At 36.7% G+C, this 14,244-nt stretch overlaps 2 protein-coding genes across 3 annotated transcripts; both read right to left on the reverse strand.

The window, feature by feature from the left end:
* Positions 1-269: 269 nt before the first annotated feature.
* LOC139849665 (protein DMP9-like) lies at positions 270-923 on the reverse strand. Its single transcript, XM_071839299.1, has one exon. The coding sequence runs from the start codon at positions 921-923 to the stop codon at positions 270-272; it is 654 nt and encodes a 217-aa protein (XP_071695400.1).
* A 1,343-nt stretch (positions 924-2,266) lies between these two features.
* On the reverse strand, positions 2,267-11,677 carry LOC139847695 (uncharacterized). Of its 2 annotated transcripts, none has more exons than XM_071837420.1 (6): positions 11,298-11,677; positions 4,483-4,578; positions 4,172-4,393; positions 3,973-4,069; positions 2,879-2,941; positions 2,267-2,567 (listed from the first exon to the last, which is right to left on the reverse strand). In XM_071837420.1, exons 1-6 carry the CDS (start codon positions 11,610-11,612, stop codon positions 2,410-2,412), a joined length of 951 nt encoding a protein of 316 aa, XP_071693521.1. In that variant the 5' UTR covers positions 11,613-11,677; the 3' UTR covers positions 2,267-2,409. The 2 variants fall into 2 exon arrangements, with proteins under 2 accessions (XP_071693521.1, XP_071693520.1); XM_071837419.1 differs by having other exon boundaries at positions 2,267-2,603.
* Between the last annotated feature and the right edge of the window lie 2,567 nt (positions 11,678-14,244).

Consider the following 14,244-nt stretch of genomic DNA (forward strand, 5'->3'; position numbering starts at 1 on the left):
GTGCCTTAAATTATTGTACATTCTGATAACTGTCATTTTAAAAGTGATGGATAACCGCTATTTTCAAATGTTAACGATAACCCTTGGGGTGTTGTTAGCAAAATCACGGAGTACTTATTTATGTCCTCCAACTTCAATTTAAAAAACAATAGAATATGAGAATATCCAAAGCATTGCGTAATACTACAACCATAATTCTAGTTCATTACAATTAGCAATTCACAAACATTTTATTTAGATTTTAGACACGACACTATCAAAGTATCAAACTAAGCAGACAAACAACCAATCCCATATCGGGTATTTGGAAACACTAAAAACAAACCACTACACACAATCCCAACCATCAATGGAAAACTTTGCATTACTTCATCCAATTCCTCCGTATGATTCGGAAACAAACAATTCGTAACACGATGATCCGAAAACGCAATCGCTACAAAAACCATAGACGACATCATTGCATGAACAAAATCAGTGAACCCAAGTATATACCTTTCATCCTTAGGCACTTCCATTTCTTGAACCGGTTTAAACACTTTTAATCCCCATGGAGTCACAAATCCATAATACATTTTTCCATCGGTCCCACGGAAACTATCCGTAAAATGGAAGAAAAAACAAGAACATGTGCATATTCCAAGGAGTACATTGATCATGAGTGTTGTGACCATGGTGCATTCGCCTTTTCCGTAAACTGAGGGAAGGACCATTTCGAATGTGAGGAGGGTTCCGGTTGGGAGAAAGTTTACGAGCATCGAAGTCTTAGAGAGCGTTTTTTGAACCCCGTTTGCCATTGCCCGCCTTCTTCGGTTACCAAATTGTGGTGGCATGGGCGGCGGTGGTGGCGGGATTTGGTTGAAGTTGGATTGTGGGGAGGGAGAGTATATTTTGACACCAATTTCATTTGGCTGTTGTTCCATAATGACAAATATTGAATTAGGGTTTGGTGTTTGGTTTTATGAAGTATGATGATGATTTTTGTGGTAACTGTGACTTTGAATTTAGGAACGTATGTTAACGGCCAGTTATAACCGTCATTACCGCCTAGCAGTTTATAAATTTAAAAATATCCTGCCATGACCATTTTATGAAATTTTTATCTATTGTTCCTCGTATATAAAAAGTTGCTCCGTACTACTTTTGCCCCTACTAAAAAGTAGTGAAATCAAAAAAAAAAAAAAAAAAAAAAAAAGGTAAACCGACTCTCTGGCGGTCCCACACCGACCGGTCCTACGGCCAACATGTAAGAGGAAAATTGCGTAACACATGCTTAAAGAGACATTGGGCAGGGATTGAACTCATGATCACCGCGGTATGTTGCATGCGCCCCAACCATTAGGCTACCATCGCGGGGACAAAGTTGTGAAATTACACGTGCATAATTAATAATACCTTATTGCTTTGTAAAAGAGAAAAAAAAAAAAAAAAAAAAGTAGCTAAGACCCTTGTGAGGTGACGTGGGTTGATAATGTGAGTGTGGATTGACGTTTTTTCTATGACTTGATGGTGTGTGTTATAAATGTTGTGTTGTAGTGGTGTGAGTTGGGTTGGGGTTGTGAGGGAAATGTTGTGATGAAATCTAAATATGATCGAGAGTTGACTTAAAACAGTATAAAAGAAATGATTTTGCTAACGATAACCCTTAGTACTGTCGTTAACACGCTTTAGATGCTTGTACATTTTGATAACCACACTTAGAAAGTAATTGATTGATAACCACCATGTACAATTTATTTAATGCATGTTAATGTCAGCCTTGGCTTGTTAACAAAATCCATAAAATTATTTTAATGAAAAACAATGAAAAGAATAGAAAAAAAAAAAAAAAAGACATCAAAATTTTAGCCACTCGCGCTACTCGCCTGTTGAAAATCCAACAACGCCCAACCCACGCCCCGTAACAACAAAATGGGGCGTGGTTTTTTGCCATGTCATCGTCCCACGCTTTACGAACAACCGCGGAACAATTGGTGTATACATTAGCACTATGTTTATAAATACAATTTTAACACAATGATCATCTTATTAGTAGGAACATTTGTTGTATACAGTAATCAAACAAATATTTTCATTTCCGGGTTCGTGCTTTCAATATTATATTTTCTATTTGGCTATTATAACCAGATTTCTAGGTTTCCATTCAATATCAGTTCCATTTTTCGTGTTTGAGGGTGGACAACTTGTTTTATAATCCAGTCAGTATTGTAGGAATGGCATTCAAATTCTAAAAATTATAAAACAAATAAAAACATTCATTAACCTGTTGTGGTAGACCACCATGCTCAATTACTTATATATACTGATTAAATGAAGTGACAACTACTAAGATGTTGAAATTATAGTACACATATAATATATACATGGAATGGAATGGAATGGATGCAGATTGTAGTAGGTAGTATCATGTTACTTACAAGCAATTCCATAAGCATGAGGGTTTATTAGTGATGCAGAAGAAATAAAAGCTGTTTCCATGTTAACACTAGAAAATCCCGCTGCAGAAATAGTTTCTCCTGTTTCCCTTGTAAGATGACATCCATCAGCAACCGCCTGCTGCAATGGATCTAACGCACGTTGTACAATCTTAAGAAATGTACCATCTGCGTTTTCAAAGAATTAATGACACCAAAAACTTGAATAAAAAAATTGTGAGCGACCCTTCTATTTAATGCATAGGTTTTATTTCCTAATTTTTCATTCCTAATTAATGGTGATTAGTATCAAGTATTCTAACCACTAGCTGCATATCTTGGAGTGGTCTGGGAAAAGGGGCGGAAACAGTCACGTGATCACCCGGATAGACAGTGTATCTGAGTAAAAATACTTCCCTTACCCGGTTCATTCAATTTTTTGGTATTTATTAGGGAGTCTATACCTTTTGCAGCTACATGCTCCACAAATATGTAAAGCCCGCCCGGTTTGAGCACTCTTTTCACCTCTGCACACAATCAATATGACAATTTACTATCTTAGATTACATCATATACTGTTATCATCAGAATCAAAGCAATTCTTGATAATTCCTCAAGTAGAGAAAAGTAAGGAACAATAAAATTAAAACTGAAACATTGAGTTGTAGCTCAGCTGGTAGTGGCCTGCCTTTCTTAGCGAGAGGTCAGGAGTTCGACTCCGCTGGACTGGAACATTGCACTCAATGTTATCCCTGACCTGAAGTATCCACGCCTTTCGTTTAGTGCGGGGGCAGCGGGGAGTGGGGGGTTTTACCGGCCAGGAGCCGGTTCAAACGAGAACCACAAAAAATGAGAGAACTTTTTAATTTCATAGTTTTTATGCCTTTAAATGCAACAAATTACATGCAAATGTTAAATAATGCTCATATCATTAACAAACATATGTTCATTACCACAAATTACATGTTAAATTGTTAATTATATGAAATTACACATGTTACACAAACAGATATGCACCTGTGAACGAGAACCTATATATTTGATTATATAGTTAAAATATAAATTTTTTCAAACAATTTAATATTCATTCTCACTCTCCATCAACATTTATGGGTAATTCAATTTTACTCACATGTGAAAATCTTTGTAAATTATAAGTTCTCGCAGTTCTTATCTTTTTTGTGGTTCTCGTTTGAACTTTTGACTTACCGGTCATGCCCTCGGATAGGTCCGGGTTTCCTCCAGGGCAATAGTTGGGGGCGGGTTATGCAACTACGGGACATGAACGCGTGGGTGGTTAAGTCCCCCTGGGTGATCCCAAACTGATGTCCAAAAAAAAAAAGGAACATTAAACTTGAAAAGTAACCACTTGACTCGACTTCTAAGTTCTATGCAAATCATTGTAGTTGCGAAAGGTTCCAGATCTCAATAGTTTAATCCTTTTTTGTTGTTTTTTTATACCTCGAGTCAAGTAGAATAATTAGTTATGAGAATTTAGCCAATCAATCATATTGAAACAAACTAGAAAAAATCTTAATGTGACAAGATACCTACATACCTTGAAGTGTCTTGTTAACATCCGTAACAGAACATAGCACCAACGTACCGACCACTGCATCCATGGATGCATCACTTATAGGCAATGCTTCTGCGACCTACATAAACTCAATATGGAATTTAACAAAAGATTATTAACAACGATCCAAAACTTAAAAATGGGATGAACCAATTCAGTGATGATCAAGAAGAACACGTACGGCGTGAATAAACTTGAAATTTGTTGGAGGCAATCCGGAAGCTTCTGCTGCAGCTCGAGCATATTTCTCCATCTTTCTATTAGGATCAACACCAACTACGTTTGGAACAGAACCCAAATTCCCATAATATTTGAGATTAGGACCCGTCCCGATCCCAATTTCTAATATTTTTTCTGCCTTTGGTGTTAAATTTGCAAAAAGTTGAGACTTGTAACCTGCAATCTTATCAAATAACAAGTGTGTCATCTGCACGAAATCAATACTTTATATATCATTTCTGGTCCCAACATAGATTTTACTAGTCTACTAACCTCGGCCTCATAAGATTTCATTGTTTTATCCATAGCTTCAGCATAAAACTCTTCATACCATTCCGGTCTTGGAGGGTGAACCCTGTTCAACACACCCTACATAAAACATTGAACCTCTAAATAAAATATGAATTAATTGGGTTGTTTACTTTTTTTCTGTATTAAGTTTTCATTTGCCTGTTTGAGGAGGGGTGTCTGATTATATTATATGAAAAGTTGTAAGGTTTTCCCTGTTCGGGTTACCCGGGAAGGGCGAGTAATCCGACCCCATACTCTAGTGTACGCAGCCCATCAGGAATACTCTCTGGCTGTTTCCAACCCTTCCCTGGCCACCCCAAGAATTGAACCTGAGACCTTTGATTATATTATATGTCTCCTGAAAACAGATAAATTTCAGATTTGTAGAGAAACAACTTTACTTAGTGAACTATAAGAGTTGTACAGAAACGGATCAAAGTGGAAAGTAAACAGGCCAACATTGGACCTCTTTTAAAGTCCGTAGTTTTTAAAGTAGTCTCTCTGTCTCTGCCTCGGGGTAAACGTCCCGTTTATTTTAAAATGAAAGAATGATTGTCTACCTTTCACATCCCTAAAATAATTAATAACTTGCTAGAATAGAAGTTTAGTAAACAAAATATGAACAAAGAATGTACAAACTTTTTTTTTTTTTTTTTTTTTTTTTTTTTTTTACGAGGAACCCCACTATGGGCCAGAGCACATTGGCCCCCCCACCGCAGGTAAACCCCGGGTAAACGGCAAGCCAGCCCTCCACCGCTACCAGGTAAGGCATTCTCCAGTTTGGTCATTAAATGCGGGCACCCCTTAGGATTGAACCCGAGACCTCTCCTTCACTGAAAGTGCTGGTGGCCACCCAGGCTAGGCCTGGATGGTTAAAAATGTACAAACTTGAAGTGTATTGTAAATGGTTTTTCTTATTTTCAAATGTTACATAATACCTCTTTAAATACAAGAGAAATATTAAATGCATAATAAATGCAAACCAACTATACCTAAGAAACATTAAATGCTAGATATAAAAGAGATATCCTATAATCTCTATATTAAATGCAAGATATCTTAGAGATATGCAAAATCTCTATATTAAATGCAAGATATCTTAGAGATATGCAAAAATCTCTACAAGATATATCTTGTGACAATAGAATCCATTTAATTAGATTGCACTAATATTTTAACACTCCCCCTTAGTGCAAACTCTCGATCAATAATCCCCAACGTTTCTCGAAATTCCATGAACTTGGTTTTCATTAGAGCTTTAGTAAAGATGTCGGCTACTTGAGCATTTGTCCTTACGTTTGCTAGCTCGATTTCCCCGCTAAGAACCTTTTCACGAATAAAATGATATCTCATTTCTATATGCTTAGTACGGGCATGAAACACGGGATTCGAAGCAAGCTTGATTGCACTTTCGTTGTCACATTTCAATTTGACAACATAATCTACTTTTTCAAGTATGTCACCAATCAATCTTCTTAACCAAATACATTCTTGAGCCGCCATTGTTGCAGCTATGTATTCTGCTTCCGTGCTAGACAAAGCAACAACATCTTGCTTCTTGCTACACCATGAAATAACCGCGGAACCCATGTTAAAACAGTAACCCGAAGTTGAATGGCGATCATTTGCGTCTCCCATCCAATCTGCATCCACGAAACCATTTAACAAAACATCATCACACTTCTTATACCACAAACCGTGACCCATTGATCCTTTCACATAACAAAGGATCCTTTTTGCTGCATCAAGATGAACATTAGTTGGACATTGCATAAATTGAGAAACAATGCCAACCGAGTAAGAAATTTCCGGCCTTGTGATGGTTAGATAGATCAAACTCCCAACCATTTGTCGGAACAACTTCACATCCTTGAGCTCTTTTCCTTGATCTTTCTTCATTTTGAGGTTTGGTTCCATTGGAGTAGTCATAGACTTTGACTCCCCCATGTTGAAACGTTCCAAGAGACTTCTTGCATAACCCCTTTGAGAGATAAAGTACCCGTTTTCTAATTTATCGACTTCCAAGCCAAGAAAACATCCAATCTCCCCCAGATTCTTCATTTCAAAACGAATCGAAAGATCATCACTTAAACGAGAGATTTCTGACTCGTTTCCTCCGGTGATAATCATGTCATCAACATATAATAATACCAAAACATGGAAACCTGGTTCTTTCTTTACAAACAAACTAGAATCCGCATCAGAAATCTTAAAACCACAAAAGACAAGGTATTGTGCAACCTTACCGTACCAAGCTCTCGGAGCTTGTTTCAAGCCATAAAGAGCTTTCTTCAACCGACACACATATTCTGGAAATTGATTTGAAATGAACCCAATAGGTTGTTCCATGAACACCTCACGATCAAGCTCTCCATATAGAAAAGCATTCTTCACATCAAGTTGCCACAATTTCCACCCTTTGTAAGCCGCTAATGAGATTATTGTTCTCATCGTTACCATTTTAGCCACGGGGCTAAAAGTTTCCTCATAATCAAGCCCATAACTTTGACAAAAGTCACGAGCCACCAACCGAGCCTTGAACCTATTAATGGTTCCATCCGAGTTCTTCTTCAAACGGTAGACCCATTTGCAAGTAACCGGTTTACATGCTTCCGGTTTCTTGACAAGCTCCCAAGTTTCATTCTTTTCCAATGCATCAATCTCCTCTTGCATTGTTTTTCTCCAATCCGGTGAATCTTTAGCTTCTTCATAACATGTTGGTTCTTCAGTTAAGCCACCTGAAAAGAAACAAGTTGTGACTGTGTTCACCTCATAGTCACTTAGATGTTTTGGTTGTCTTTTTTCTCTTGTTGACCTTCTAACTTGAGTTGGTACTTCTTCAATAGGCGTCTCTTCTTGATTTTGAGAAACACCATCATTCTCACTTTCTTCTTGAGTGTCGAAGCTAGAAAACATAAATTTGTAATCTCTATTTTCTTCACCATTTTTGCTTGATTCAGAAAATTGAGAAGACACTTCATCAAATACCACATCTCTTGAAGTGGTAAACTTCTTTGTTTCTTGATCCATACACCTCCAACCTATCCTGTGAGAATCATAACCAACAAAAATACACTTTCGAGCTTTTGGGTCAAGTTTGGTTCGGTTAGATTTTGGAACATGAACATAACAAATAGAACCAAACACCCTAAAATAGCTTACATTAGGCTTTTCACCATAAGCTAGCTCAAAAGATGATTTTTGTGTACCTGGCCAAGATGGTAACCGATTAGACACATGACAAGCACATTGAAGTGCTTCCGCCCATAGCTCCCTAGGCAGCCCCTTGTCATGTAACCAAGATAAGCATATTGAAACAAGATAAGCAATCTTTCTTTCTGAAACCCCATTTTGTTGTGGAGTATCCGGACAAGTCATTTGGCGATAAATACCATTTGTTTTACAATAAGTAAAGAAATCATTTGACATGAATTCTCCACCATTATCACTCCTAAGAGCTTTTACCTTTCTCCCAAATTCTGATTCTACCGCTTCTTTGAACTCTATGAACTTTGATAAGGCTTCACTTTTCTCCTTTAGAAATTTCACCCAAGTAAACCGAGAATAGTCATCAATTAACACCATGACATAGCAATGACCGCTATAACTTGGTGTTTTTGTTGGCCCCATCAAGTCCGTATGAATCAAGTCAAGCAAACCTTGTTTTCGATTTGTTGACTTCTTATATGGAAGTTGGTGTGACTTTCCATATTGACATCCTTGGCATATTACTTCCTCACGAACATTCTTTAATTGAGAAATTCCATCAACTAGTTTATGTGAGAATATCTTTTGCAACATTTGATATCCCACATGGCCTAGTCTAGCATGCCAAATAGCTCCGTTGTCGGTTTGACTTGTTTTCTTCACATAAACCTCACCTGCGGACAACACAAACAAAGAACCTTTCTTTTCTCCCGTGAAAAGAACATCACCCACAATCTCCTTGACATTCTCAAGGACCTTCACATCCGTTGGACCAAAAAGAACATATTTTCCAGATTCGATAATTTGAGGTACCGAAACTAGATTCTAGGTCAATTCAGGAACAAGATAAACATCTTCCAAAGTAAAAGTATTATTATTAACATCAATAATAGCATTACCTTCCTTTTTAACCGGATGAGTTGAGTTGTCGGCCGTGATTACAACTCGATTTTGATTGTGATCTCTAACGTCATGAAGAAGAGTTCCATCACCGGTCACATGATGAGAGCAACCCGAATCAATAATCCATTGATTCTTCTTAACAACCGTATCAACGGTAAAACATTGCTCCCATTTGACTTCATCATCATCGTTGCTTGAACAAGCCACGTTTGCTTTTGTGACTTTAGAACGACAATATTTCTTGATGTGACCAACCTTCCCGCACTTGTAACATGTGGGAGGTTTCTTTTCATAGTTACTTTTGTAACTAGTTTGCTCTTCTTCTTTTTCTTTGCTAGAAGAACCTTTCTTGAAGTTCTTCCCTTTTGAAAACAATACCGCATCATTTTCAAATCCTTTAGCCATTTGCTTGGCCAAAGCTTCTTGATTAGAGAGCAAATTCTCTAATTCTTCAACCGAAGGTTGAGTAGACCACCCCTGTATAGAGGTTATGAATGGAACATACTCTTTCTTCAAACCACGAATTAAATATCTTCGCAACCGAGATTCACTAATTTTCTCGTTTGTATCAATCTCTGAAATTTCAGAACAAAGAGTTTTCACCCGTAAGAAATATTCAGAAATTGACATACCTTCTTGTCTTGAGATTGCCAACTCATTTTCCAGGAATTGCAACCGTGCGGTGTTCTTCTTGGTAAAGAGTTTCTCAAGAGTATCCCAAACCTCCTTTGGCGAGTTAAGATCACGAACGTGTTCTATGAACTCTTTGCTAATTGATGTCCTCAACGCAAAGAGAGCCTTCCCACACTTAATCTTCCATTTTCTTCGTGAATCGCCTTGCTCAAGAGTTTCTACGGGAATTATGGCATCGCTTCCGGCCACAAGTTCCCATAGGTCTTGACCTTGAAGATAAGCTTCCATACACATCTTCCAATACTTGTAGTTGTTGCCTACAAGTCTTTCCATACCATTGAACATACCTCCATTGTTTACATTTGAGACTTCCATTTATGATTAGCAAGAAACTAGTTTACACTTTGAGTAATTGCACAAAGTTTAACTTAGGACTAAACTTATAATCAAGTTTATAACCAAGCTCTTGATACCATAAAATAATTAATAACTTACTAGACTAGAAGTTTAGTAAACAAAATATGAACAAAGAATGTACAAACTTGAAGTGTATTGTAAATGGTTTTCCTTATTTTCAAATGTTACATACTACCTCTTTAAATACAAGAGAAATATTAAATGCATAATAAATGCAAACCAACTATACCTAAGAAACATTAAATGCTAGATATAAAAGAGATATCCTATAATATCTATATTAAATGCAAGTATACCTGGCAAACGGGTCGAGATGGGGTGGGTTGGGTCAAAGATCAAATGGGTTCGGGTCGAAATGGGCCATGGGTCGAAATGGGTCAGAATTAAAATGGGTCGAGACCCGGGTCGGGTTGGGTCAAGACCCGGGTCGGTTGGATCGAGCTAGTAAAAAGTTTCTTGTTTGCATTTTTTAATGTATCTCTTCCGAACACGAGCCCCGAAAACGGGCGCCAAAAACGCCCGCCGAAAACGCGCGCCGAAATCGCTCGCCGAAAACGGGCGACAAAAAACGCGCGCCGAAATGCGTCCCGAAATCGCGCCCCGAAACGGCCGCCCAAAAAGGGCCTCGAAATCGCGCGCCGAAAAAGCGCGCCGAAAATCGCGCTACGAAAACGCGCGCCGAAAACCAACGCCGAAATCACGCCCCGAAACGGCTGCCCAAAACGGGCCCCGAAATCGGGCCCCGAAATCGGGCCCCGAAATCGGGCCCCGAAATCGTGCCCCGAAATCGCGCGCCGAAAAAGCGCGCCGAAAAAGCGCGCCGAAAACGCGCCCCGAAAAGCGCGCCACGAAAACCGCGCCCCGAAAACCGCGCCACGAAAAACGCGCGCCGAAAACGCGCCCCAAAAACCGCGCCCCGAAAAACGCGCGCCGAAAACGCGGGCCGAAACGGCGCCCCGAAATCGCGCCCCGAAAAAGCGCGCCAAAAAATGCGCGCCCAACCGCGCGCCCGAAAACGCACGCCGAAATCGAGCTCCGAAAAACGCGCTCCGAAAAACAAATCTTTTGAAGTGGACCCATTTGGGTCTTCAAGTAATTTTTATATTGTGATTGGACCCATTTGGGTCTTTAAGATATTGTTATATTATGTGCTTAGACCCATTTGGGCTTCAAGTAAACCCAATGGACCCATTTTTAAGACTTTGGGTCCATTTTGCCAGGTCTAAATGCAAGATATCTTAGAGATATGCAAAATCTCTATATTAAATGCAAGATATCTTAGAGATATGCAAAATCTCTATATTAAATGCAAGATATGTTAGAGATATGCAAAAATCTCTACAAGATATATCTTGTGACAATAAAATCCATTTAATTAGATTGCACTAATATTTTAACAATCCCCTAACCTATATTTATCCGATTGAGTATTGTTGTTGTATAATTTATATTTTAAAACTGTTAATGCTAACCAATACAAAGTTTTTTACATTCAAGTGTAAATACTACTATAACACTGAACCTTCAAGAGACAAAATAGTATTCCACAACACCATAAATGAATGTATGTATATTTATTATTATTATTTCTTATTAATATTGATTAATTATAGTAATAAGTTAGGTAGGGAGGGTACCATGGGATCATTAGAGATGAAATCTGAAGCATTGGATAAGTGAAATGGGATGAGGGCTGTGGAGAGTGCAGATAAAATGGGCCTTCTTCCACACAAACAAATATTGCTGTTACTGTTACTAACAGTACTAAATGATGATGATGATGATGATGATGATGATGATGATGATGATGATGATGATGATGATTTGTCATGGTTTTTGATTAAATTGGAAACAGTGTTTGGAGGACTGAAATTGGAATTGAAGAATTGTTGATGGAAGAGGGTATGTGTGATATGATTGGGGATTAACAAAGAACAACCACCTACAAACATGGCTCGAGTAAAAGACTAAAAATGAAGTTTGGGGGTGTTTGGAATGTGTTTATTTTTAATCTTTCTTATCTACATCCACTTAAATATCTTAATCTTCGATCGTAAACAAAACCTATATATACTCTTAATCACCACACCAATTTTTTTTACAGCATAGTTATATTAAAATTTGCTAGGCTCTAGAAAAATTATATGGACCCTATTGGATTTTGCAACACGAGGTCCAATTAATTTTAAGTTTCTTTAACATGGTAATTTCATATTTCATAAACTCTGAATTTTTCAAAAACTAGTTGCGACAAGTTTATTATTTAATAGCATACGAATTTTATAAGCTTTATTTCCCATCACGGCATCACCTACCATACAAAGCTTACAGCTTAAAACCTATTAACATCATAAAATTATATTTTCAAGCTTATTTAAGCTCTCATATGTAGTGACCCGAACTTTTCCATGTTTATATATATTAAATGAAATTGATATTTACATGATTAAATGTTTCCAACATGTTAAGCAATCAAACTTGTTAAGACTTGATTAATTGAAATAGGTTTTATATAGACAATTGACCACCCAAGTTGACCGGCGATTCACGAAAGTTAAAACTTGTAAAAACTATATGATGACATACATATGGATATATATATATATAGTTATCATGATATTATGATAAGTATGTACCTCATTAAGTGTGACGATCGCTCCAAATCCACTTTGGACGAATACATCATTCATTGATTTCATAGTGAGGTTTTGACCTCTATATGATACGTTTTGTAAACATTGCATTCTTTTAAAAAGGCACACCATAAATGAATATATAAATCCAAGGTTTTCGACGTCTGGTGATTTCTACGTATAGACAATTACCGTATATAATAGTTTACAATACTACATCCGTTGACAATGCAGTCAAAATAAGATACACGGTGATGATTTTGTGAATGCAAAGTTTTCTTGAATAAAGCATGTATGACTCCATGCACATAGCTTGTATAACGTATAAGCGAACAGCGGAAGACTTCTAGAAACCTGAGAATAAACATGCTTAAAAGTGTCAACACAAAGGTTGGTGAGTTCATAGTTTTAATGTTGCACATAAATCGTATGTAAAGGTGGATCACAAGATTTTAGTTGTTTCTTCCAGAAACGTTTATCAAAGATTCTACATAACAGAGCACCCTGGTAACTAAACTTTAACGTCTATATAATAAGTACCCTTTGTATAATAATCTTAATAATACACGCAAACCAACGTATACGCTTCTCAAATAGCATACGTCCGTTAAAAGGCTAGTGGTCTAGCCCGGACGGGGATGTCAAGCCCTATGGATCCATATACTACTACTCGCGCCCACCAGTTCTTATAACCGGCAGTTACTAGTTACCAAAGCTAAGGGATTTTAGGTTCAAACTCAGTGTAGAATTTAGTATGTACTTGTATCCATTGCGTTTAAAATAAAGTGCATGTATTCTCAGCCCAAAAATATAGATTGCAAAAGCAATTAAAAAGGGAGCAAATGGAACTCACCTTAGCAGCACATAAGGTCATTTACCAAAAAGTGACCAAAACTCGGAATGCAAAATTAACCGTAGATCTCAACCTATAGAACATACGTTGATCAATACATGTCTAATAAGCTAGGTTGGGTCATAGTGTATCACAATCCTAATGCTCGATATTGACATACAAAAGTTATCAAAAGTCATTTCAAAAAGTCAACCTGACCCAATATGATCTTTTAAAATCTATACTATAGTTTGAATGATCATGGTAATCGAAAATAGTTTAACATTTCACATGGTTTCCCAATTCTTGAATAATTAGACTATAGTTTTATAAAGCTTTAAAATATGATAAAACAGTCAATTTTGACAATTGTTCAACAAATCGAGACGTGCCTTATATAGAAATTCATTTACTCGATTAGTAATATTTGAAAATTCAAATTATCAATCTTATAAACAAGTTGTTTAAATATCAATTGCAGATTCAAAAGCAATTTCAATTAATGTTAATCATAATTCAGTTGTCCATATCTTTTAATTCGTTCATCGAAATTACGCGATCACTAAATGAAAAGTTATTGATTTTTCGCCAGCTTTCCAAAAACATGCATATCATATACCTTTTATCAGTAATATATGTATTAAATTCGTGATCTATTATAAACTATTTAACGACAAAATTAATCGTACTAGCATGCATAATCCTATATACTCGAGCACTAGTCAGGGATACACTATTAATATATAATAGATAAGATATAAATGCTTACGTATCAATATTGTGATTCAATATTGTAGGAAAGTACGTAGACGCAACGAAGATGATAAATACTAGTTTGACTCACGAGCAAAAACCTTGAACAATACCCAAAACCTCTTTAGTAATAACCCGTAGTTTCCTTAGCTCTATCCCGCTTGAAAACCCATTTTGAAAGTGACACGCTCATGACCTCGTCGTAATATTTTAAGTGATATAATTAGTAATAATAATAATACTACTAATAATAATAAAATAAATAATAATATTAATAATAATAATAATAATAATAATAATATTAATAATAATAATAATATTAATAATATTAATATAAATAATAAATAATAATAATATTACAGAGGG

Source organism: Rutidosis leptorrhynchoides, chromosome 5, assembly GCF_046630445.1.
Source record: "Rutidosis leptorrhynchoides isolate AG116_Rl617_1_P2 chromosome 5, CSIRO_AGI_Rlap_v1, whole genome shotgun sequence".
In the NCBI taxonomy this organism is placed as follows: domain Eukaryota; kingdom Viridiplantae; phylum Streptophyta; class Magnoliopsida; order Asterales; family Asteraceae; genus Rutidosis; species Rutidosis leptorrhynchoides.

Bases quoted from the DNA above. Each gene is read 5' to 3' on its own strand.
- LOC139849665 (XM_071839299.1), bottom strand. From the start codon at position 923: ATGGAACAACAGCCAAATGAAATTGGTGTCAAAATATACTCTCCCTCC.
- LOC139847695 (XM_071837419.1), bottom strand. From the start codon at position 11,612: ATGTTTGTAGGTGGTTGTTCTTTGTTAATCCCCAATCATATCACACAT. The intron at 2,942-3,972 runs GTATGTAGGTAT...GATTGTGTGCAG, and splicing joins TGTTAACAAGACACTTCAAG to AGGTGAAAAGAGTGCTCAAA. The intron at 2,604-2,878 runs GTATAGACTCCC...TTGAAAACGCAG, and splicing joins GGAGCATGTAGCTGCAAAAG to ATGGTACATTTCTTAAGATT.